At 40.3% G+C, this 25,367-nt stretch overlaps 4 protein-coding genes and 1 pseudogene across 7 annotated transcripts; 1 reads left to right on the forward strand and 4 right to left on the reverse strand.

Annotated features, from left to right (window-relative positions):
- Positions 1 to 2,011: 2,011 nt before the first annotated feature.
- LOC148729950 (BTB/POZ domain-containing protein 6-B-like) lies at positions 2,012 to 4,088 on the reverse strand. The gene has a single exon (XM_088760121.1). It carries the CDS (start codon positions 3,983 to 3,985, stop codon positions 2,663 to 2,665), a length of 1,323 nt encoding a protein of 440 aa, XP_088616247.1. The 5' UTR covers positions 3,986 to 4,088; the 3' UTR covers positions 2,012 to 2,662.
- Positions 4,089 to 5,657: 1,569 nt separating this feature from the next.
- LOC148729951 (BTB/POZ domain-containing protein 3-like) lies at positions 5,658 to 7,114 on the reverse strand (annotated as a pseudogene).
- Positions 7,115 to 7,366: 252 nt separating this feature from the next.
- On the reverse strand, positions 7,367 to 9,711 carry LOC148729952 (melatonin receptor type 1B-B-like). Of its 2 annotated transcripts, none has more exons than XM_088760122.1 (2): positions 9,232 to 9,711; positions 7,367 to 8,594 (listed from the first exon to the last, which is right to left on the reverse strand). In XM_088760122.1, exon 2 carries the CDS (start codon positions 8,566 to 8,568, stop codon positions 7,462 to 7,464), a length of 1,107 nt encoding a protein of 368 aa, XP_088616248.1. In that variant the 5' UTR covers positions 8,569 to 8,594; positions 9,232 to 9,711; the 3' UTR covers positions 7,367 to 7,461. The 2 variants fall into 2 exon arrangements, with proteins under 2 accessions (XP_088616248.1, XP_088616249.1); XM_088760123.1 differs by lacking the exon at positions 9,232 to 9,711 and adding an exon at positions 8,785 to 9,224.
- A 1,485-nt stretch (positions 9,712 to 11,196) lies between these two features.
- Positions 11,197 to 16,859, forward strand: LOC148729953 (ragulator complex protein LAMTOR5 homolog). 3 transcript variants are annotated; one of them, XM_088760126.1, is made up of 4 exons: positions 11,199 to 11,539; positions 12,059 to 12,120; positions 15,340 to 15,451; positions 16,698 to 16,859. In XM_088760126.1, the coding sequence occupies exons 2-4, from the start codon at positions 12,060 to 12,062 to the stop codon at positions 16,756 to 16,758; spliced, it is 234 nt and encodes a 77-aa protein (XP_088616252.1). In that variant the 5' UTR covers positions 11,199 to 11,539; position 12,059; the 3' UTR covers positions 16,759 to 16,859. The 3 variants fall into 3 exon arrangements, with proteins under 3 accessions (XP_088616250.1, XP_088616252.1, XP_088616251.1); XM_088760125.1 differs by lacking the exon at positions 11,199 to 11,539 and adding an exon at positions 11,819 to 11,970; XM_088760124.1 differs by lacking the exon at positions 16,698 to 16,859 and having other exon boundaries at positions 11,197 to 11,539; positions 15,340 to 15,416.
- A 3,984-nt stretch (positions 16,860 to 20,843) lies between these two features.
- Positions 20,844 to 25,259, reverse strand: LOC148729954 (uncharacterized). Its single transcript, XM_088761742.1, has one exon. It carries the CDS (start codon positions 25,257 to 25,259, stop codon positions 20,844 to 20,846), a length of 4,416 nt encoding a protein of 1,471 aa, XP_088617868.1.
- Positions 25,260 to 25,367: the final 108 nt, after the last annotated feature.

Raw genomic sequence — 25,367 nt, forward strand, 5'->3', positions numbered from 1 at the left:
GAGATAGATAAACCCTCAACTTGCCATGCAACATGAGCAAATTTGTAACAAGTTATGAGTTTGATGAAAAACAAGAGAAAATCCCAAAATTGGTTGCTCAAAGTAAACCCACGCTCTACTATTCCCAACAACTTTCTTCAACCTGCAACTTTGCAATCAATCCGCTAACAGCAATTCCTGTAAAACCACAGGCAGCCCAAGCACACGGCTGTGTTTGATTTTGGGGTCTAAAGTTCATTAACGACTGTGTTCTTTATCAGCTGTTATTCACAAACATCGTCATTAGTGCTTGCTGTAGCCATTTTCAAGTAGATGTGGAGGGTGAAAAGACTGTCTGTAGTCTGAAGAGGAAGTAATTTTTGAGAGGATCGCATAAGCGGAAGTAAATCTTATGAGTGATCTTGGTCTCAATTAGTCCAAAATATGTCAGCAGATAAGATCCACTTAAAGTAGTTTCGCACTTCTCCCGGGTCTGTGCTGAAATCATCCATAACTCAGAGATGGAAAAATCTTTAGATTTGCATTTAGATGAGAGGTAAGCCCACTATTTCATTCCTTTTACCCTATGGTATCTCATTTCTATCACAGATATGTGTATTTTATCCCTTTTTCCATTAAAAAATGTCTGAACATGACGTCATTGAAGTGCTACATATATGTTTAGCAATGAACAGTTACTCAGCTTTGCTTTGTCAAGCTCGTGAAATTTACATGTATGTCAAGTAATGTACTTACTCTATAATGCTGTATGTACTACGCCCAGTTCTTCTTTTGTCATCCCTACCTCCAGAATTCAACTCCAATATGACAATTAATGTGTTTTGATGCTAAACAGTGAGTACTCACATGAGATGCAAAGTTTTGATTCCTTTCTCAATTTAAGGTTGGATGGGAGGAAGGTTTGGAGGGCCCTGGGACCCCCTCTATCCTTGACTGTTTCCCTCCCAAGATCTCATTGCTAATTCTCCTTACTGTCTGCCAATATAATTCTCATGGTGATAGTTCAGAGAATTTGGTATCGGATCAACTAATCCCCCAATTGATATTTTACTTTATTCTCATCACTTGTCTGCTTGATACTGTGAGGGGATATTCTACTGTCGTCACTCGATCATGACTCACAATCAAAACACCATGCCTGCATAACCTTCTTAGTATGCACTTAGTGGGATTCTGCAAGTTCTGCAAAATGTCAGATGCTAAACTACAAAGGAGTACAGCATTTTATCTCAGTGGGGAGTGGTAATATAATGCCCCTGGTTGCTTATGAGCTGGAATGGCTTCTGCACTGTAAAGTCTTGTTATACTTAGATGTCAGTTGAAAAAAAATATGAACATTACTTTAGATAAATTCTTTCTTTTCCTCCATATAGAAAATAACCTCATTTGTTTTCCTCACTCATGTCCTGTGTCCATTTTCCTGCATGAGAAAAGTAGCTTTCAATGATACTTGCCCAACTTAGATTTATTATTTTTTTTAATTGGAAGCAACTCCTTCTCATTAATTCTCTCCCCTATATATGTGAAGATCAATATTATAATTAAAAATGTATGAAATCCATCAGAATATTTTGTAAAATAGTATATATGTACCTAAATGTGTTTGTTTTTTTTTTCTTTCTTTGTTTTTGTTTTTTGGTCTTTTATTAGTTCTTAGTAGGTAGTTAATTGTTTTCTTATGGAATTTAGTTAATGAAGTGAAAATGGAATAAATTAAATTAAATTAAATTAAATCTTAACCAAATTCAGTCAAGATTCATGACACCTTCCTTGTGAAATTTACACCTGCCTTGTTTTGTCTCTCTTTTAAGTCATTTATATGTTATGGTGGGGGGGGGGGGGAAGGGGAGTATGGGGGAGGAGAGTAAGGGGTAGTTTGGAACCAAACTGTAAAAAAAAGCTCTGATTGGAAAATGTATAAAATTTATGGATATGAAAACTCAAATCAAAGTTACAGATCACTTTTTTGCATGGTAATTTAAGATCTTCAAATAATTTCATTTTTTCCTGCAGTTGTTATTGTTGGTTTTATTGTGTAAATATTTTTGTATATAAATTTCTTATCATTGAGTAAACCTGGTTGATCGGGTTGTACTCCCTAGTTTATATAATTATTACTTGGCACAAACACCCTCATTAAAGCTGCTACCTACAAAAATTGCCGGGGTAGAGTGTTTCTATAATGATAGTAAAATTGTTAGGGATAAGCCACCTTAAAACAAAAAAGAATCCATGCCATGGGTGTGTACAGTGATGGATCACAGATATAGGAAAATATGTATTTGTTAAAAAAATATACCTTGTTTCTCTTATACTCCATTATTTCTTTAAACAGGCAAAAATATAATCCAGAAATCAGAATTACTGTGCACATAATCCACTCTGACCAATACTGTCTAAGTCAGTCTCTAACAGCCAGCCCTTCCACGGTGAAAGCGATGGATGGAATTAAAGGCAAGTTTAGGTTAAAACATACACATGTAGATTTGTTAAAACAAATACTATTTACTACCCAGGTGTGCAGCCTAGGAAAATAATGAAGCAGGGACTCATTTGTTTAGAACTGGAAAATTGCAGGAGTGACTCTTTCATCTCTAGAATCTCAATGGTGAGCTTTATGCAGACCTGACGAAGTACATTTACATGGCTGAAATTTCATGGGTTAATTGTTCTTAAAAGGTCTAAAAAGAATTTCGTTAATGCATATAAACTCACTTTGGAAAGGTGGGCCACCAAATCGAAAACGAACTTTCTCATAAACCAGCTCCTTCTTATTCTGACATCGACTGAAATAAAAATGTTGCCCTTTGATTGAAGCTTCAAGGACGCAGGGTATATTGGGATTTATCAAATGATATTGTTCAAATATAACGTCAAATCCGTCTCTAAGGCCCCATTGGTTTTCGGTCAGGAAACAACCCTCGAAGACAACTTTACAGTTGAGCTTTAGTTTTACCGTATGTTTCCCTCTTTCAAACCCACAGATGGTGATTCCTCCCAGAAAAATTGGAACGTTAACAGAGAAAGAGGTGGACTCAGTAAATTCGTCATAAGCACGTAACTCAGTTTCAAGAGGGGAACTGGTCGAGATTCTTTTGCAACGCAGAAGATTTCTACTGTTTAAATGCCGTGGAATGCAAGACAACTTCCTGGGATTCTGATTTAAGCTAAAGTGCAAGAAGATTTCAATAACTTCGGTTTCTGTGAGTATTTTGGTTTGAGTGACATGTTCAGCAAATTCACTCTGTGACATTAAAGGAAAACGTATTAGTTTCACAACCTCTTCTCCAATAACTGTCCTTTTTTCCTTACCACTGGGTGTTTTTCCTCGTTTTATACAGATATTCTCTGCCCAGCGATTCACAGCTTGAAAAACTGTCAACTCCTCGACATCAAGAGTATCCCTTTTCAATATGGAGAGCAGAAGGTTGTTGTCTTCTAGGATTTCATCCGGGGCAGATTCAAGAACCTTCGCCGTGCATGTATCGATAACTTTCCAGCACACATCATTCAAATGGATCTGCTCCATTTTTTCTAAAACCGGCAACAAATCCAACACATTTTCAGCGTTAATATTTTCCTCCAAGAAGCTTCTGCACCGGTCTGCTAGTGACGGAATCATGTACTTTTTGGCCAAGTAGAGCACTTGAATAACACAACTTCCGGTTAATTCGACCTCGTCGCAATAGATGAAACGTAAGAACTCAAGAAGTCCCTCTGAATCGCAGTCAGGGAGATCAATATAATCAGAAGGCTCTTTAAGTTCACCGTAGAACATCGTATAGAAAACAGGGCTACTGACAGCCAGGATAAACTTGTGACAAGGGATTTTGACTTGAGGGGAAGAAGTTCCTTGCCCATCTGTGACAGTGAAATGGACATCGGCCATCAACGGGTTTCTATACATGTGCTTGATTCGCTCGCTGACTGTGTTCTTGGTGAGCTGCCATTCACAAATGTCATCAATAGTGCTTGCTGTAGCCATTTTCAAGTTAATGTGGAGAGTGAAAAGAGTCTAGTAGTTAGAAGCGAAAGTAACTTTTGAGAGGATCCCATAAACGGAAGTAATTAAAATGAGCGATCCTGGAACTAGCTCTAAAAATGTCAGCGGATGAGATCCACTAAAAGTAGAGCTGTCATGTATTCCTAACGTGATGTGTTCTTGTAATTTTGATGGTCTACTCAAAGTAGACCCGTCCTATGCTCATCTTTGTGCAACAACTTTCTTCACGCCCTAACAAATCTTTTTGTTTGGCAAAAAGTTTATCACTCGTGTTGAAAAATGCAAAACATTGACCCAAAACTTGCAACGAAATATGTTCCGCAGCAAGTAGAGGGATTCCGTTCTGGTATTTTGCCGCCTTTAAGGTCGGCACACACGAGGGGACTAGTCCCTGCGACTAGTCCCAGCGACCAATTTCATGCGACTAGTCCCTTCGTGTGAACTACACATTTCTGTGGTCAGAGGGACCAAAATTTGGTCCCTGCGACTTGTCGCACGAATTCAAACTGGTTTGAATTCGTGCGACCAGTCGCAGGGACTTGTCGCATGAAAGAAATGTTTGTCCCTTCATGTGAACTGTTTGTGCGACCAGTCCCTGCAACTAAACGGTAAATAAGCCAATCACGGGTCAATATGATGCGTGACCTCCGGTATTTTTAAACATTGCAGTTTCTATTAATTTTCCCTGAATTGTAGACTTCTGCAACTGAAGAATAAAAAACTATTTCAAGTTTTGTAAACATATACAGATGTTTTGGAGCCGTTTTGATGGAATTTTTACCCTATTTGACTCCGTGTCTGTTAAAAATAAAAATAAAACAAAAACGGAACACGTAAAAGCATGAATAATCCGACTGAATAAGTGTAGTTCATTTGCGTTGACGTTTAATAGTGCTACAATGAAAAGTTACCAAATTTTCATTGTTTTCATGTAACGCCCCAGACTAAGAAACATCTTTTGCCTCTTAATTTTCCTATGTTCTTGTGCAATTGAGTGCCCTGGTGTGAACGCCTTAATTGACTAGTCCTTGCTACAGGTCCCCTCGTGTAAACCCTTGAAAGACTTGTCGCCGGGACTAGTCGCACGGACTAGTCGCGCGGACTAGTCGCACGGACTAGTCGTGAGGACTAGTCGCAGGGACTAGTCCCTTCGTGTGTGCCAACCTTTAAACAAAAAGATTCCATGCTGGCGTGGGTATGTACGTGCTGTGATCTATCACAAAATCAAGAGCTTACTCTGCTGTGGCTCTCGTGCCACCTTTTTTCATTCTTCATTACCACATTTTGACATCATCTGTACATGTGATCTATCACTGAATAGATACACTACAGCATGGACTCTATTTGACTGTTAAGCATATCATTTGTTTCTCTTTATCATTATTTCTTTAAAATGGCAAAGATTAAGTTTAGCAATCTGAGTTATGGCACACATAATCCGCCACTCTGATCAGTTACTGTATAAATCCCTCTCAAAAAGGCAGACCTCTTACGGTCAAGGTGATGGATGAAATTATAGAGAAATTAGGTAAAAACCTGAAATAGACTGGGCTGAGGTGCGCATTATTTACCACCCATTTTTGACAGAAAAATAATGAAGCATGGACTGCTTTTCTTATAATTGGGCAAAGAAAGGGGTGCATGATGACTCTATTGTGTCTAGAGTCTCAATAAGAACTGACTTTATCATTTAAACGGAGGCCAATTTACCATTTCAACTTTGTTGATATATTCAAATTATTTTATCACTTAAAGTCTCTCTTAAGGAAGCATACTCTTGACTGAAATTCTATTGGTTAATTGCTCTTTAAATGTCTAAGAGAATATCTTTAATGCATACATTCATACTTTGGGGGGCCGGGGGGGTGTGAGGGGGGCAGCAAATTGAAAACAAACTTTCTCAAAAACTAGCTCCTTCTCAACGTGAGCTCTATAAGTCGGTCGTTCTCCTTTGATTGAAAGTTCAAGAATACAGGGTATATCGTGATTAATCAAAAGATATTGTTAAAAATTAATGACGAATTCGTCAATGTTTCTTCTGTTTTCAGGTTTGGAAACAACCCCTCGAGATAGCTTTTCTGTTAAGTTTTAGTTTTTCTGTATATTTCTTTCCTAAATACCCAGAGGGTGACTACTCCCAGTACAAATGGAGCGTCGACAGAGAAAGAGGTGGTATCAGTAAACTCTTGAGATAACACATCTTTACATAGTTTCAAACTGGAATACGGGATTCTTTTGCAACGCTGAAGATTTCTGCTGTTTAAACATCTTGGGATGCGAGAAAACTTCCCGAGATTCCGATGCAAACTAAGTTGTAAAAATATTTCAATGACCTCGGTTTCTGTGAGTATTTTGGCTTCAGCGACATATTCAGCATATTCACCCTGTGACATTACAGAGAAACGTAATAGTTTCGCAACCTCTTCTCCAATAATTTCCCTTTTTTCCTTACCACTGAGTTCCTCGTTAAGAACAGACCTTCTCTGCCCAGCGACTCACAGTTTGAAACACTTCCACCTCCTTGACGTCAAGAGTACGTATCCCTTTTCAATATGGAGAGCAAAAGATTGCTGTATTCTAGGAATACACTTGGGGCAGATTCAAGGATCTGCGCTGAACGTGTATCAACAACTTTCCAGCACACATCACTTAAATCATTAACTAGTGGATCTCCTCCACGTTTTCTACAAGCGGCAACAAATCCAACACATTTTCAGCGTTGATGCTTGCCTCTAAGAAGCTTCTACAACGGCCGGCTAAGGACGGAATCATGTACATTTTGGCCAAGTAGAGCTCTTGGACAACGCAATCTCCGGTTCATTTGACCTCGTCGCAACAGATGAAACGTAAGAACTCAAGAAATCCCTCTGAATAGTGGTTGGAGGGAGGCTGATATTCCAAAGAAGCAGTGAGGTTGGTGACAGTCAATCATTCGTAATTTCCAAAGGTGGATGATTGTGAATGCTTTGGAAGGGACTTGTATTTTTACAATTCGACTCATTCTCTGCCGAGGCAAGTCAATTCCTACGTGAACAAATTTTTTTTCAACTTTCTAGAAGGTTAACCGTTAACTTAGTCAAGTTTTAAGATGCCCACAGTCTCGTGCAACATGGCATATTTATAATTTCCTTCGTTATTACATTTCTATAAATTTTGCTGAAAAGGCAAAGTTCTGTGAGAAGGCACGAACTATTACAAATTAACGTTCTATCATTCAAGTGCGCTTCATTACCAGGAGTCTCCCGGTTTTCAAGATGACGGATCCAGACCCGATCCTATACGCCCCTGAGAGGGGAGAGGGGGGGGGGGGGGAAGAGGCAGGGTTTTTAGTAGTCACCTGAAGAGATATCTCAAAGCGACATCAGTTGTAATATTACGTTATTTAATCATGCGGACATTTCTTGGGGTGAAAATGCATGCCCGAGAATTCTTACAATGACAATCTTTATGACCTCTATTCAGTTTTCCTTAAATTCGTCCATTCTTAACTCTTGAATGGAGTTTGGTTTTGCCCAAGCGCGACCCGGCATATTGACGTTTACTTCCCCCTTGCTATTATCATCCTCGCAAATGCTATCTCTCTTCAGTGTCCACATCTTTAAAGGCTTGAATATTCTTAGGTACTCTGCGCGGAAGGAACGATTCATGATGCCATATATAATGGGGTTAAGCGAAGTACTGGCAAATCCGAAACAAGTATAACTTACATACACTTGTCTTTTGAGTTTCCACCCTGCATTTACAAAGTCGATGAGATCTATTACTAAAACAGGGATCCAGCAAGTAAGGAAACCTACCACAACGGCTAAAAGAAGATAAGTTACATTGACTTCATCCACTGACAAGCGGTTGTTTTGGAATGAATTTGCGGCCTCGTGGCTGACGGCGCGAAGTCTTGAACGGAAGTTCAGATTATGCTTACGAACCGTAATAAATACTCTGGTGTAACAAGTCACGATAATTATCAAAGGAATGGCTACGTAAACAGCCACCAAATAAGCTCCATATCCACGATTCAGGCTTTCAAAATCGTGCGCGCAGAAAACTTTTCCAGTGTGAAAGAAAAACTTGTGACCAACGGCAACGTATGGAAGAGGAGCGAACAAAGCTATGATCCATACAACAGCGATTGTCAGTTTTGTTTTCTTCATGTTGAAAAGTTTCTGATACGTGGCGCGGGAGCGGACCACTCGAAAATATCTGTTTACAGCAGTGACGGCCAAAGTTTGTAACGACACCGCTGCCAAGAGAAGAATCCAGAATCCTTGCAACTGGCAGACGAAGTCATGAAACAGCCATTTCCCAAAAATTAGAGAAGCAACTGAAAATGGGATTCCCAGACAAGAATTTAAAAAATCTGAAAGAGCCAAAGTTATGATGTACATATTGGGAACGCTTCGACGAAGAGTCGGGTTTCTAGTGACCGCGATTCCGAGCAGAAGGTTTCCGAAGAAGGAGACAAAGTTGATCAGCAGCAAGAAAAACCATTCTATGACTTGAATGTTGGTTGGTCGACTTCTTAACTGTTCAGCAAAGACTCCGATGTCGGTTAATGTCTCATTCATTATGACAGAGAATTTTCTAAGATTACCTGCAATTCAAGACAACAACCATTTGATTCTTCAACAACCATTTGATTCTTTTTCATGAAACAACTTTTTCCTGTTTGCTTGGTAAATGCAGTGCCCGTCAGATATTTCCGTTCAGAGAATTTACGAATAATTAATGGTAGGTCCAAGGATTTTTTATCATTGCAACCCTAAGGTCCTTGGAAAAATTACCTTTAGAAAGTTGCTTAACTGTTTACCCCATAAAAGCACCTTTGCTTTTCCACACAATTCTGTATTAAACATTAACATCATCTAAAAGCTTAGAAATGTACCACTAACGCGCAACACATGTAAGCACCTGCACTTTAAGAGTTAAAAGCTGCTTCTCCAACAAGAAAAACACGGTACGAAAACTGCCAGAGGGCTTGAATTATATTTTAGAAAATTCATTTTGAAATTGATTCCGTAGTCTGGACTTTAGTCGATCTTCCCTTTTTATAAACTGATGTTTAAATTTCAGTCAATGTTTTGTACATAATGATCCAACCAATAAACCTTTGGACACGACACAAAGACAGATCCTGTTTTTGCTTGTACAATCACATTTTAAGAAAGGCAAGCTTTTTCCACTTCCTGTGATTAATACAATAGTTCTGTTGTATGCAGAGTGCTACTTACCAATAAACTAGTTAACGGTTGTACCTACGTGCCCTCAAGGCCAGATAATCACGATGTTCTCGATATATAACTCCTTCTCCGGTTTGTTTAAGTAAACAGCTTAGCGACCGTATGTTTAATAAAGAAAACTTTGCAATATGGAAGCCTTGAAAAGAATATTAGAAATTTTAAGTTCTTGCGCAAACCAGTCAGTCATCGACTTTCAGTTATCAATTAAAACATCAATTTAGTGTCATGCCAAGCTGAAACCTGGTAGCCCTACGTTCAATAATGCCTCCAATTTGAATTTGCCATTTCTGAACCTCTTTTCCAAGCTAGAAAATGTTGACTTTGCTTTTAGTTTTGGGATTTCAAATGAAGTTCAGTTAATCGACAATCCATCCGTAGATAAAGAGAGGAAAATGGTAATACGGTTGTATTTAACATGTAAGATGTAATTCCGCAGCCTTTCCCGCTGAAAAAAATTAAATTAATAAATACATAAAAATTGAGAATAGTAGTTCAATGAAACGTGTCACTCTTATAGACGTAAATTATTAGCCGCCTCCCCCCGCCCCCTCCTCTCTGGTGACAAGTAACGACATCAAGAGTTAGGTTTTTATTATATTTTTTGCCATTACAAGGATGTCATAATTAATTATTTGAGTTTTAGACCTAAACTAAAACAAAGGACAGTTTCTTTGAAGACGGCTGAACAAAAACGACTTGCAAATTAGCTGCCTTTCCATCTGTTATTTTTATAGCTACGTGCTTATAATTTGGTAGTAATTTTCTTATTAAAGTTTCAATAATAACGGACAGACACTAAAAAGGCGTGGGATTCGAGCACGTGCAGAAGATACATGAATATTGAAGATACTTTTGACAGCAGCCTTATCACCGGACTAGGATGTGCAAAAATGCCTCTTATTAATCTCCCGAAATGCATAAGACCATGTACATTTCAGTTGATTTTGCATTTTGTAAAAACGTTTTTTAGTTCAGCAGTGATGTGCAACTTAGACTGCACCTGCCATGGATATAGGAGCCGGTGATAAATGATTAACTTGAGGCACAGATCCACTGTGCTTAAAAAATTCAACAAATACCGTTAAAAATAGCGGGCAACTTCAAAAATGGAGGGTTTTCATAAAACGTTATCCATAGGCTCAAAAAAAAAAAAAAAAAGAAAATCAAATTGTTTGGTTTTAATGTTCAACCACATTTAGACTTACACAAAAAGAGATTATGAATTGTAGAGTGTCATTCGTTCGCGTGACTGCCTACAACATGTGTTTTTGCGCACGTCTTTATCTCGGTCCAGAAAAAAAGGAAAATGAATGGGTAAGAGATGATACATGTAACTTGTGGTGTATTTGTAGAGACTGGGCAGTATTCGTTCCAGTCTCCCCAGACGTTTGTTGTTCTGGTTGTGAAGCGATGCCATGTGCTCGTGAATCGAAATAGAATTAAAGCTTTTCCTTCGTTGAATACGTCTCATAACTTAATAAATAATGAAGATAAATAGTGATGCTAATAAAACTTGAACAATATGCGACCATATTATCTTGCCGAGTGACCTCACTTTTGTTTAAATAGGCTAATAGATATTTTGACTCTTTCAAGTCGTGTTTTGCGCATGATTTTGATTTTCGCACAATCCTCCTTGCGCTTCTAGAGTATTTGTTTTTCTCGTGTTAGTATTTCACATTTAAAAAGCTGTAAATTAAGTTGGTTTTCTGAAATAAATCTTCAAAAAAAACGTCAACCCTTGCCGAATAACGCATTATAATGACGCGAAAAAAATTAGTTTAGAGTCTGAAGGAAATTGCATGGAGTTACACTAAGAGAAATAATAATATTTTGCTTAGTAATAAAATGATAATAGGTGTTTTTTGGTTTTGTTGCGAGCTTGGGATAAACGAAAAAATTCTGAACCCTTTGAGGAACCTTCCCTCAACAATATTGTTCCCAGTCCCTCTAAAATCACTCCATCCTTCTGAAACTGAGCTGCTTTGGCCTGCTCTCCGCGTTCGCTAGTGTACGAGCCAGCGTGCGCCGTCTAATAAGGAACTTTCGAGTTTGTTTATCATGAAACCTTCCATCGACAAAGCATGACTGCCAACAATGTCTCTTCCAGCGCAAGAAAATGGCGATCTCAGACGTTCTATGCCTCGATGTCTTTCTGACACCAGATTTGACGAAGCCCTCTCCGCTCACGGGCAAAGTGGACATCGATTTGTTTGCACCACTTCCACTCGTCGGACATGTTGCAATCATTGCACGGACATGCTTCGGGGTTTTACAAACCAAGGAATGATTTGTGAAGGTGAGAACATTGTGAAAATTTAGGGTTTAACTATAATATTAGCTTAGTCGCCTAAGGCGTTTTTTAATCTTCTGCTTTAAGACGGGCTTCTGGATATGTACTTGATTCGCTCTCTGACTGCGTTCTTTGTCAGCTGATATTCACAATCATCATCACTAGTGCTTGCTGTAGCCATTTTCAAGTAAATGTGGAGGGTGAAAAGAGTCTGTGGCTCGAAGCGAAAGTCATTTTTGAGAGAATCGTTTAAGCGGAAGTGAATAATGTGAGCGATCCGGAAACGAACTAAAAAAAAATGTCAGCGGATAAGATCCACCAAGAGTATCACACTCATGTAAAACTGTAGGTTACATCGAATTCTTGCCGGGGGGTCTGTGCCGAAATTGCCCAACTCAGACGATGGAAAAATCATTAGATCGGCATTTAGATGACATGTAAGCCTCTTTTTTTTTTTCTTTGACCCTATGATATCTTATTTCTATCGCCAATCTGGGTATTTTATCCATTTTGCTATTCTCCTAGAATGTCTGAACATGGCGTCATTGGAGTACTATGTAGCGATCAACAAGGCCTTCCTTTGTCAGGTTTGTGCAGTTTATGTCAAGTTTACAATCTCTAAAACGCTATATAACGCCCAGTTCTTCTCTTGCCATCCTTACCTCCAGAATTCCAAACCAATATGATATGTTTTTGTATTATTTAATGGTAAACAGTTAATAGTCACTTGTAAATCACATGATACTTGTGAAACAAGCTTTTGTGACAATTTTGTCAGAATCATATGTGATAAACGTTGATTGTTATCCTTCACTAGTATTTTAGATAGAAAAACTGACAGAAACTCAAATGAGGCCTTCAAATACTGTAAAATTTGTAAAGTCTTGCAATATTTTGGTTATAAGGTCACAATTTACACCACACTTTAATTGCCCGCTAAGCAAAATTATACCGAAGAAAAAAAGAGACAAAATACAACCTCAGAAACAGAACTGTCCATTATCCTGGAATAAATTTGGAAAATTTTAATAATGTGTTTGTAAATAGGCTAGTTTTTAAATAATATTTAGATTATCATTTGTCTAGTTATATTTAATGATTCTTAGATTATCTTTTGCATAATATTTTTTGCTTGACTCTTTTTAATATTGTAACTTGAGATTATGTACCTTTATCTCGAGCGAATAAAGATTATTATTATTATTATTATTATTATTACTTTAATCAATATTCACATCTTTTGAATACATTTCACAACATTGATATTTATAAATAAAGGCTGATAGTTTCTAAAGAAACTGTTTGGGGCTGCATCGGTGGGGGGTAACAAAATAATTATTCGTGTTTTTCTTGTTGCCATGTTCCCACCAATAAAGTAGCTCCATTTTCTGCCTTTAAAAGCACACACAACCCACAATTCCTCTATTCACTCGGACGAAGGGCTAACACTCGAAACGTCAGCTTTTGTAATTGTTACAGTGGCCAATTTACCATTTCAACTTTGTTAATATATCCAAATTATATTTGATATTTATAGTAAATGTATGATCATGCCGATCTATTCCCATGATGAATGCATACTTTAAGACACTACACTGCAAAATTAATGTTAAAATCTTTTAAAAATCCATACTTTCATTGGTACATGGCATCATTGGGGATAAGACAAAAAATGATAACAGTAATTTTAAGTCTCTTGACAAAGGAAATGCAAAGTCTTCAAAAGTTCAATGCAAAAGAATAAAAAAAATTTGCTCTAAAAATAATAAAAATAATCCATAACTGAGTTGAAAGAAGTCTTGCTCGACCCTTCTCTACTTCCAGATCCCTGTCTTTAATGTCTAAGTTCATCCTTCTCGGGGTTCTAGATCCCCTTAGACATGGAAGCGTGCTCCGCAAAATTGCAAAGGAAATTAATGTTTCCTAAGAGATAAAAGGACCATCTGCTAGAACACAAAATTTAAAAGCGGGATTGTATTGCGTTGTAGAGTACGAAGTTGCCAAAGTTGTATCATTTTTCATTGCTTTACGTGGAGGACAACGGCCATTTAGGCAGATTTTGAACTTTTCGCTTTTTCGGAGAAAAAATGGCCCATAGAACTTTTTGATATTATTTTCGAAAAAGGTTCATTAAAAGGGTCCTTTAGAAAAATAAAACGAATTACAAAATTTTGCAACTGTCGATGGATTCTCGATATTACATAGTTAATTTACCATCAGTAAACAGACTGGTCATCAGGCAAGAATAAATTTTCTTTGAGCAGGAATCAGGAGAATAAATTATAATTTTTAACTGGCTCTTACTCAGGTTCCACTCGGTTCGTCAGAAAAACAGAGTAGCAATAGAGACATCGCCAATTTCTATTGTGTTTGGCCAATTTCTATTGTGTTTGGCCAATTTCTATTGTGTTTGGCCAATTTCTATTGTGTTTGGCCAATTTCTATTCTGTTTGGCCAATTTCTATTCTGTTTGGCCAATTTCTATTCTGTTTGGCCAATTTCTATTCTGCTTCGCCAATTTCTATTCTGTTTCACCAATTTCTATTCTGTTTCGCCAATTTCTATTCTGAAAAGAATTTGATAAAAAGCAATAGCATACAGGTTTTTTAGAACAGAATTTGAAACAGGATATTGGCAGAGATGACCCCTCACTCGCAGAAACCCCTACAGTGGACGTCGAGACGTCGAGGCTTGATTAGTCCCTCTGGGAAATTCTTCGCCTGTAATAGGTTGTAAAGCCGGTTCCACCTGCACATCGTAAGAAACCATGTCGAGCAGCTCGGCCTGTAAATCACGTATTTCATTGTGACTCTGAACGACTAAGCCTCCACGCTGGCAGATCATTGCATAATAACATTGCGTGTAAACTAGCTCCCACAAATACATACTGATGGATTATCGGGTATTGGCCAATCATATCGAAGCCTTACAGCGTCCCAGGGATAAGAAAAATATTTCAATTTTACAGAGTGTGAATTAAGGTCTCATTTGAACTTCTTTCACTTTGATTATCATGTATAATGCATTGGGTATAGACTGTATCTGCAAACTTGCAAAGCTAATCGCGACGGGAGGGAAACAATTAGTGAGATAGATTCTTTAATAAAAAGTTTGATTCAACAGAGGAAATGACCTAGAGAGCATGCATATACATGAACAATGAAAAAGGCAGGAGGGAAACAAACATTAAAATAGATTCTTCAATAACAAATTTAACTGAGCAGAGGAACTGACTAGGAGAGCATAGTTTTACATATAAATGAACAAAATGAAAAAGCAGAATGATAAGTTAGAGATAAGCCAACTATGTGTTGCATCTTACAACTGGAATAAAATTACAGAAAAAACAAACAACAACAGCATTAAAATAATTAAAATTAAAAAGATTGTAATTTTCTAGATTTATCAAAGAATTTAAGAATGGAATGTCAATATATTAAGTATCTTTTCATATCAATTGAAAATATTCAGCAGCTGTCTCTGTAATAATCTTTTAAATTTATACTTAGATAAGGAACAGAGACAGATAGGAATACTTTTCGAGATCCTTACACTCAGTCTCGAGTGAGAATTTTTCATAAGTTCAGTTCTCAAAAATGAGCGGAATACACTGCAGCTTTCATTCTCTTCACTATAATGATTTTTCTAGATAAATTGGGAACTTCAAGAAAGTGCAGTATGCTTGACTAGCATACGTGTACATACACAAACAGTGTTCTCAACTGTTCTCTCTATGGTGTAGCTACACTGAATATGTATATTAATCTTCTAATTTTGTTTCCATATTTTGTATTCTCTGCAAATAGCTAAAGGTACAGCAAATCCCATGTATGCAGGACTGATTTCCTCTCTGGCAGAAAATGCAAAACAATTATACCCAGACAGTGTGCCAGTCATTTGTTTAGAGTCAGATGCATGGTAAGTAACTTTTTTGAGCGTATATATTAATCCTTTAACGCCCAGAAGTGATTAACATGTAACTTCTCCCTGTAATATCCCATACATTATTCAGCAAACAGGTAATGAGAATATTCAAACTTTTCAGGTAGAAGTTGTTACCTTGATTGAACACCAAATTCTCATCTCTAATTTACAAGGAAATATTTCGCAGCTAGAGGAGAGAATTACCAATCATACCTTGAGAGTTAAAAGGTTAATAAACACATCAATCAAATACTTCAACTTCATGAAACTCAATTTCTGCCACTCTTTCAAGTCCAGGGAGGAGCATGGGCTCCAGTTCCCGAACAGTGGCTGGTAATCTAACCTGGGGTATCAACAATCTACACACAGGTCCAGGAAGTGAGAGTTGAATATTTTTATGAGGCTGTTCAAAGAATGTTTTATGAATAAGGGTCTCAGAATTAACCCCCAAGATCTACTTAATAACCCTGCTTACAGTCTGCCAGACACTTCTTATCGCAAGGTGGAGAATTTGGTTTTGGATCTTGAAACTAATAATCCCTTAGTTGATGGTTTTTTTCTTTATTCTCATCACTTGTCTGTTTGATGTTGCATTGATTTTTGCAAGGAGAAATTCTGTCTTGGTCACTCATGGAAGTTAAAAGATTTAAATTAATTTCTCAATATCTACAACATCTATATCCTTTTTTTGGGGCACAGATTATGACAAGAAATAATCCAACAACAAGAAGATATTCTTTTCAGTTGTTATCTTTCAACAAAATAATTATCAAATTAGTTTTGATAATAAGAAAGCGTATTGAGACCAGTAGCAGGGGTTTCATTAAGTTAAACATTTACAGCAGAAGGGCAACTGGTTTTCATAGGCAGGCAAAACTTTTTGAATTGAACTTCTTTTATAAGATAAACTTTCCTCCATATCGTCAAACCAGGTGGGCAAAACCATCCTTACAATCAGTAAATGAATAAAGGCTGATAGTTTCGAATGAAACTGTTTGGGGCTGCGTAGGTGGGAGTAACGAAATAATTTGGATATATCAACAAAGTTGAAATGGTAAATTGGCCACCATAACGATTACAAAAGCTGATGTTTCGAGCGTTAGCCCTTCATCGGAGCCCTTACAATCAGTCTGAAACCCCTGCAGTTGGGAGAATTCATATCTTGACTCTGAAACTAAGAAATAACAGACACCGAATTGAAACTGCAGTACATGTCACCAATTTTTATTTATTCTTTCAGTAATCTGCTTGTGAGATCAGAAGGAAATATCACAGTTGCCATCCATAAAGTTCCCTCGTAAACAAGAATTTAAACTTGGAATCATTACTGCCCCAATTTTTCTCTATAAATTAACTTTGAATTTCCTATCAACCAAACAAAATAAAGAATATGTTTAGAGGACTGTAGCAACAAATTTTATATGTATCAATGTGGAAAATGCAGGCTCACTAGAATGATATTTGTCCAGGAAATGTGATGTCTTTGAGCAGTAGGAAATTAAGCAGGGATGGTGCAGTGGTGAGAGTACCTGCTTCCCACCACTGTGGCCTGGGTTCAATTCCTGGACCTGGCGTCACATGGGTCGAGTTTGTTGTTGGTTCTCGTCCTTGTTCGAAGGGTTTTTTCTCTGGGTCCTCCTGTTTTCCTCCCTCTGCAAAAACCAACATTCCAAATTCCAATTCAGTCTGGAAACAGTGGACAAGAAGATAAAGACAATAAATAATAAATTAGCAATGTCCATTGCTAAATTATTATTTATTATTTATTATTTATTTGTTATTGATGAAAAGGGATTATTTCCCTGATTTGTAGACGGGAAGTCAGCTATGGGGGGCTTGAAAGGCAGGAGCATCTTTCTGGCATTTTGTAAACCCTTCAATGCCCAGAGGTGATTAACCTGTTACTTCTCCTTGTGATTCTATTATGTAATCTTACAAACTGATAATGAGAATAGACAAGTATATCGTTAAGAGTGTATGATGTTGCTTTATTACGTGGCTGTGTCTCGCAAGGACTGGGAACTACTGAATTCACAAATTTGATTGGCTAAAATGCGGTCTAGATTCTCCCATCTAGACTGGCATCTGGACCAGTCTAGAAAAAAAAGGTACAAAGAATATAAAAAATTGGCATATAAGACACAGCCATATAATAAACATCTTATTAACTGAGCTAGGTCGGTCTGTATGGGAGAATCTTGACCTCAGTCGCTGGTACAGACCGAACGCAGTGAGGTCTGTACTGGCAACCTCAGTCAAGATTCTCTTATACAGACCCCCCACTCGGTTAATAAGAACTACATAACACCAAATTCCCTTGTCTTATCAACAAGGAACTGTATAGCAGTCAGTGGGGAGACATGCTAATTGGATCTTGGGTCGGAGGGCATGATATGTATTTTTTTTTTATCAGTAGTTATCAATTCCTTTTTTCATGGAGGGATGGGAGGTTTTTTTTAAGCACCTAGGGATTTCCTCTATACCTAAGCACCATCTCCAGACAACCTACCAGGTATACATTTTGTTTCCAAAGTTTTACTTTTGCATTGGCATACATGTATTCACCAAGATGAAAGAATGGATGTACCTTACTCATTTTTGAATTGTACCCAAACCCACTATGCTCTCCCCTGCAAGGTAAGACTGCATGCTATTGTTATGTGATTAAATGAAGGGGGTGGGGGTGGGGGGGGGAGCAAGTAACCTGCAGAAGGTTTTTATTATTTACAGGTGCAACACAAGCTTTTCTTACCTAGTGTGGAAATTCTGATCCCTTGAATTAAGGGAACCTACAAGAGGTCTGCTAGGAGTCTGGCACTAATAATTATTATTGCCAGACCACCAGTAAACTTCCCCCTGATTGTCAAATCTTCTAGTACAGTTCTTGGAGATGTCAATGATTAAATCAATGAATTGTTTTAGTTCATGAAGTTTTTGGTTGCATTCTTGCAGAAGGAACAATGCAGCAATGAAAACATTCTTTTTTTTCAGAAAAAAGGAAGACGTTTTCTATAATAATTTTAATAAGGTGTATTTTACCAGAACATAGACACATTGTATGTAAAATATATGTCAACATTTTAAACAGAATCAAGCACTCAATTACTTAAAAATTCATATTATATTTAACTATGCACCTATTCCTATTTAGAAAAGGATGACCCATCCGTATACTGAAGTCTCTGAAAATTGAAGAACATTCCTGTTACTAAGGCCTAGAAAGTGATTACTTACCCCCTCTCTCCTCGGTACCCTTCTCCCCCTTCACTGCTCGGTGCCCTTCCCCCCCTTTTCTGCTCGGTACCTACCCCCCTTATCTGCACGGTGCTCTTCTCCCCCTTCTCCGCTGGGTACTCTCCCCCCCTTCTCTGCTCGGTACCCTTCCCCCCTTTTCTGCTCGGTACCCTTCCCCCCCTCCTCTGCTCCGTACTATTCCCCCGTTCTCTGCTCGGTACCCTTCCCCCCTTCTCTGCTCGGTACCCTTCCTCCCCTTCTCTGCTCCGTACTATTCCCCCCTTCTCTGCCCGGTACCCTTCCCCCCTTCTCTGCACGGTACCCTTCCCCCCCTTCTCTGCTCGGTACCCTTCCCCCCCTTCTCTGCCCGGTACCCCCTTCCCTTCTCTGCCCGCTACCCTTCCCCCCTTTCTCTGCTCGGTACTCTTCCCCCCTTTTCTGCTCGGTACCCTTCCCCCCTTTCTCTGCTCGGTACCCTTCCCCCCTTTTCTGCTCGGTACCCTTCCCCTCTTTTCTGCTCGGTACCCTTTCCCCCTTCTCTGCTCGGTACCTTTCCCCCTTCTCACCCCAGTACCCCTCCATCCCTCCTCTGCCGGTACCCTTCCCCCCTCTATGCCCATACCTTTTTACCAGTCTTCAAATATACTCAAATGTTAACGAAATTCAGCCAAGATTCACGACACGTTTATAAATCAAAACTGTCACCTGCTTCTGGTTTCCCGATATTATTCGCAAGGAGAAATTTAGATATCTCTAGACTCATTTACATTGTACCAGGTTCTTGAGATGTTACAGGGGAGGGTGCGGGGGGGATGGTGATCAGGGATCAGAAGCATAAAACAGCTGTGATCGTTAATCGTTTGAGGATTAATGGATCAGGAAACTTAAATCAAAGTAATGGCGCACTTTATCTCAGCATTTTATCAAAGACCTTCAAATTAGCCAGTCCGTTCCTTATCCGTTGTTGCTGTTTTTTATTCTTTTTTTCATTTTTGTATTCTTTTATAAACCTGATTGTTCATGTTGCGCCGATCTACCTCAAAAGGAAAATTACAAAATGGCATCATCTTCAATTTGCTTTTACCCAATGAATAGAATGTGTTTTCTCAGTCTTCCAAATAACATCGCTTTCTCTTTGTTATTAATGTTTTATAAGTTTCCTCGACGGTGTACTGACGAATCGTTTGGTCCAATTTGTGTTTTACGTTTATAATTTTGTCAATGTATCGAGCCAGCATTTCCTTCCTATGAAAAGTGGATATTGCGTGAAAATAACAGAGTATGCGTTCTCTTTATTTTACGCTCCCAGATACCCCCTTTATGAGTGAGTGATAAAATGTCTTTTACATTTGGGGTGTCACTCATGTATTTAACTGAGACTTCAGAGTCAAAAAGAGGATTTACAGCATTACTTTTAATTGGAATTTTTTTTTCGTCTGGATATTTTGGTCCGGTTTTATTTCAAGTCTTTCCAAAAGCTCTAATCGTTTGAGTCACACAATCTTACTAGACAGAGATGTTAAATTCTTTTTTACTTTCAGAATACACTGCTGGTTAAAGAATACTGCCAATTACACAATAAAGTGTTTTTTCCTTTTTTTTTTTCACGTGCAAATTCATCATACATAATTCCTTTCTTCCCTTCTTACCCTAAAATAGTTGGCTGAGCGTGCAAACGAAATTCCGCGTCAAATTCGTGACGCATCAACCGATTATTGGCTGGGAGTTGTTAATCCATATTCATCAGAAATTGTAGAATTCTCAGCAAACCACGCTGTTTGGCGGTGAGTGAGTTATTATGCAATACAGGACGCCATATTGGATGAGAACTCGTGTGTCTTTATTGAGTAGTCCAGAGTGCATCGCGCACCCTAACATCTCCCTTCCTTCTTTTTTTTTTTTTTTTTTTTTTTGAAAGTATAACTGAACAAAACAGTCAGTGACGGGTCGGCGAAAAAAAGTCTCCGCCACAGCTAGGGGGAAACAACAATGCCCCCAAATGAAGAGTGTCTTTACGCACATCGAGGAACGAAGGGGGAAGGAAAAAAAAGAAAAAAAAAATAGAGGGAAAAAAAAAACAAGGTTAAACTGAGCAGTAATAAAATGAATCTCCAACAGCAACAGTGTCATTGATGATTAGTCGGGGAGGTAGTTATAAGTTCAAACGGATAGGGGGTTTGCAAACACGGCCCGAACGAGTTTTTGTGACAGGTTTGTTTGTGTGGCTCTCCTCGGCGATGGGGCTTGGGCGATGGCATAAGCTTGGTTCGTCGGTGATAGGTGCTAATGGTATTGGAATAGGGTGGTCGGGTGCTTCCACTTCAGCAGTCGGCACTGGCATGGCACTTGAGGTAGGTGGTTGCATTGTGGGTGAAAGAGGTGGCGGGTGGGCTGGTTGAGTAATGTGTGAGATGGGTGGTTGGCATGGTGGGGATTCTGCCGCCGGCGTAGGACTAGGAGGTAGCTTATCTAACCACGACCTTGGGACTAGAGCACCAGGAGGTGGTGGCGCCGCAGGGCGCAGGTGTGCTCGGTTCCGTCTGGTTAACCCTGCGGGTGTTTCCACAATGTAGGAGCGTGGGGCCGGAATGGCGGTCACCAGACCGTAGAGCCAAGGGCCAGACTTGTGATGGGGGGACGGTTTGGCGTAGACAAAGTCACCGATATTTAACGAAGGTAGAGGGTTAGTAGCAGTTATGTCATAATGTTGTTTAGCCCTAGTTCGCTTAGCTGCGATGGCTCCCTGGACTATGTCAGTAGTATGGTCGCTGGGTAGTAAGAGCTCCGTAGATATAGGTAGGAGTCCGCGGATGCGGCGTCCCATACTCCTTTGTGCTGGGCTCAAGAGATGGCCCTCTTGGGGGGTGTTTCTGTATACAAGAAGGGCTTCATGCAGGCCGGTTTTTCCAGATTTTTTCAGGATGCGTTTTACGATTTTTACTGATGCCTCTGATTTTCCATTCCCCTTGGGCCAGTATGGTGAGCTTGTGACGTGGTTTGTCTGGTATCTGTGGCAGAGCCGCTCAAAATCGGATGAAATAAATTGTGGTCCATTATCAGTTAAAATCGTTTCTGGAACACCATGTCGAGCAAAATGTGCTTCAGTTTTGGCCACAATAGTGGCAGATAAGGTGTTTTCCAGTTCATCAACCTCGATGAAGTCTGAATAGTGATCGGTTGTGACGAGGTAGGTGCTCGACTCAAACGCACAAAGATCTTGGCTGATAAACTGCCAAGGGTATTTTGGTATAGGCTGGGACTTCATGGGTTCCTTGGCATTCTGTAATTGGAACTGTGCGCATTTCCCACATGAACGGCATGTTTCGCGAATATCAGACTTCATGCCTGGCCAGAAGACAGTGTCCTTACAGAGACGGATGTTTGATTCCGCTCCGAAGTGGGCGGCGTGAGCCTTTTGTAGGATGGCGTTTCTTTTTGCCAGCGGGATAAGTACTTGCGTTCCTTTGTAGATGACCCCATCTTGATGGGTTAGTTCTTCCCTGAAGTTCCAATAGGGGTGTAAGCTGTGGGTAAGTTCCGATTTTCTTGAAGGCCAGCCTGTGGTTATGACCCTGATCAGGTGACAGAGGGTGGGGTCATTCGCAGTTGCAGATATGATGTCATTCAGAGTCTCGGAAGTGACCCTGGGGTTTTTGATGTCGCTGTCGATGTTAAGTCTGAAGATCTCAAAATTGGTCTGTTTTGAGTCGTTGATGGTGGGGAGAGGGGCCCTCGAGAGAGTGTCCGCCAGCATGAGTGACGTGCCTTTCTTGTATGTGGCTTTGATTTTGTACCGTTGCAGCCGCATCAGCATTTTCTGGAGGCGGCGAGGTGCTGAGTGTAGAGGCTTCTTGAATATTGTTTCTAAGGGTTGGTGGTCTGTGTGGACGTTCACTTCGCGGCCGTAAATCCAGAGGTCCCACTTGTCACAGGCCGACACTATAGCAAGGCATTCTTTTTCAATTTGAGCCCAGAGTTCTTCATTGGGGCGAAGGGTGCAGGATGTGTAAGCGACTGGTTGAAGGTCTCCGGAATCATTAGGCTGGAGGAGGGCTCCCCCAAGCCCTCCTTGTGAGGCATCCACTTGGAGGGTGACTGGCCTGTTGTTGTCAAAGTAAGCGAGGCATGGGGCACTGGTAATGAGACGCTTTGCTTGGGCAAATGCTTCCTGGTGTATGTCTGACCAGATGAAGTCACGATCCTGCTTTGTGAGGTCAAACAGGGGCTTGATCACGGGGGACAAGTTAGGGCAGAAAGTATTCAAGTAGTTCACCATGCCACAGAATCGCATCACTCCCTGCTTATCTGTAGGGGCCGGCATAGCAGAGATGGCCTTGACTTTGTTGGGGTCTGGTGTCACACCCAGGTTGGATATCACATGGCCCATAAAGGTGATCTGTGATAGTTTAAACTGAATTTTTTGCGGGTTGAACTTCAGGTGCTTGTCTCGAGCGCGCTTCATTAGGGCAAGGACATTGAGATCATGATTTCTGTTTGCTTCCTCAACTGTGTCGCCTTGGCCCACGACGAGGATGTCATCAGCTATGCAATACACATCGTGCAGACCCTCAAGGGCCTCATGCATTCGTAACTGAAATTCCTCTGGGGCACAACTAACGCCATAAGGGAGGCGGAGCCAACAGTATCGACCCCAGGGGGTGTGCATGGTGGTGAGCAGACTGGATTCATCTGTGAGCGCAACTTGAGTGAAGCCATCGAGGGCATCGAATATGGAGAATGTTTTATGCTTTTTCCTTGATAAGCGTGGAAGTATTTCCTGTATAGTAGGAATCTGGTAGCGCGGAATTATGATGGCTTTATTCAGCGTTTGGCTGGGATCTAAGCATAAGCGTATTTTGGTGGTGCCATCGGGACGGGTCTTTTCTCTGACCGTCATGTTACTACACCAGTTTGTGGGTTGGTCCACCTTCTTGAGTTTTCCACATTTCACCATGGCGTCAAGTTGTGCTTTCACTTTTTCGAGTTTCGCCACCGGTACTCGATGAATGCCTGCATGGCAGGGTGTGACTTTAGGATCCAAAGTCAGATGGACTGGCTGACCCACATTTCCCAGACCCTCAAAGTTGTCTTTGTACGATGTAACCAATTGGGTCTGCTGGAGGTGGCCTGGGTGCAAGTCGGTTGTAGTTGCTGACTGGGGAGGTGTTGTCTGATCTGTGGAGGCCAGATGAATGCGGGGTAGTTTGATGTCTGACGTTGGGGAGGAGAACACTCTGTCTTTGTGAAATTTCAGTAGACCGAGACGCTTGCTGTCTCTACCACTTATGAGGGCGGGTTTGCCTGGGATGCATGCCGAGTCTATTACTTGAAATTCTAGTGTTTCGAAGTGGGAGACGCCCTCGCAGGCTAGACTGACTTTTCCCAATGGGCGAATAGGTTCTCCAGAGTAAGGGAATATCTTGACATGCGAGGGGCGTAGCGGGGCAGTTGCCGATATCTTCCTGAAGACTGATGATGGTAAGGTGTTACAGGATGCGGCAGAGTCTACTTGCATTAGCACTTTTATGTTCTTTTCAGGGCTAACGGAGACTGGGAGCCAGGTGAAGTATTTGTCGTCCTCCATGTCGTCACAAAGAGCAAAAGCTGAGAAAGAGTGGACGACGTAGTCATCATCATCATCAAGATACGTTGCAGATGCTTCGTTCCCTTGAGAGAAGTGGTGAACAGTGTCGGAGCGCCGAGGGGGAGGGTGCTTGGCTTGTTTTCTTTGTTTCTTTTCAAAAGCCAACTTGAACTTGTCTTTGGGGGATCTGCAGACCTTGGCAAGATGGTTCTCAGTCATATAACAATTGGTGCAGTAGGTACCTGGTTTGGTCGCTGGACAGTCCTTGCGGGGATGTCTAAGGCCTCCGCACCAACCACAGTTTCCACGACGGGGTGGTGTCGGTTTCGTTGCCAATTGATTGACTTGCTCTTCGAGGTTCGGGTTGGTAGAGTGCATAATGGTTAGGTTGGTGTTGTGAGCTGCTTCCCAGGACTTTGCACGAGCAAGTTGTTCATCGAATGTGTAGGGTGTTTTCCCGTCTTCCTTGTAGTGATGAAGGAGTAGTTCTCTAAGGTCTTTGTTGTGGACTCCTGTGCATAAGCGGTCGCGCATGAGCTCCTGGAGGGGGTCTGTCATCTCGGAATATTTGGATTTTTGAGCAATGCTTCTGATTCGGGTTTCAAAATCTGTGACGGATTCGTTAGGTTTTTGTGTGCAATTGAAGAAGGCTAGTCGTTGGGGCATGACGTTGTCTTGACCGACAAAATGACCCTCTAAACGCTGCTGGTATGTCCATGGCTGTTTTTTCTCTTCTGTTGTCATTTTCGGAAGGATTGTGGTATCAAAAATTTCCAAGACATCATCCGGGAGGGCGAGAAAGAAAGCCGCTATTTCGGATTGAGCCTTTTCTGGGACCCAGTGTTCTGGAGTCGTTGGGCTTTTGCTGGCGTCCCTCCATTTTCGCTGTAGCAGGCACCAGGCATTGAATTTCCTGCGCCAAATTCTTACACTGGCTGCTTTGTCTTCGCGGAACGAAAGGTTTGGTGGCTTGCCTTCGGCCATATTTGGTTCTTACGAGGTCGTTTCTCGGTCAGAGGTCGTCGAGAGTGTACGTCTGAATCAAAAACTCGTAGATTCCGTCGCTTGAAGGAGTTAAGGCAAGGGATGGGG

The sequence above is a fragment of the Stylophora pistillata genome, chromosome 5 (genome assembly GCF_964205215.1).
Source record: "Stylophora pistillata chromosome 5, jaStyPist1.2, whole genome shotgun sequence".
Classification (NCBI taxonomy): Eukaryota; Metazoa; Cnidaria; class Anthozoa; order Scleractinia; family Pocilloporidae; genus Stylophora; species Stylophora pistillata.

Coding starts and splice junctions, on each gene's coding strand:
- LOC148729950 (XM_088760121.1), bottom strand. CDS start 3,985: ATGGCTACAGCAAGCACTATTGATGACATTTGTGAATGGCAGCTCACC.
- LOC148729954 (XM_088761742.1), bottom strand. CDS start 25,259: ATGGCCGAAGGCAAGCCACCAAACCTTTCGTTCCGCGAAGACAAAGCA.
- LOC148729953 (XM_088760124.1), top strand. CDS start 11,338: ATGTCTCTTCCAGCGCAAGAAAATGGCGATCTCAGACGTTCTATGCCT. Junction 11,540..12,058: donor CCAAGGAATGATTTGTGAAG/GTGAGAACATTG, acceptor CTATTCTCCTAG/AATGTCTGAACATGGCGTCA. Junction 12,121..15,339: donor ACAAGGCCTTCCTTTGTCAG/GTTTGTGCAGTT, acceptor CTCTGCAAATAG/CTAAAGGTACAGCAAATCCC.
- LOC148729952 (XM_088760122.1), bottom strand. CDS start 8,568: ATGAATGAGACATTAACCGACATCGGAGTCTTTGCTGAACAGTTAAGA.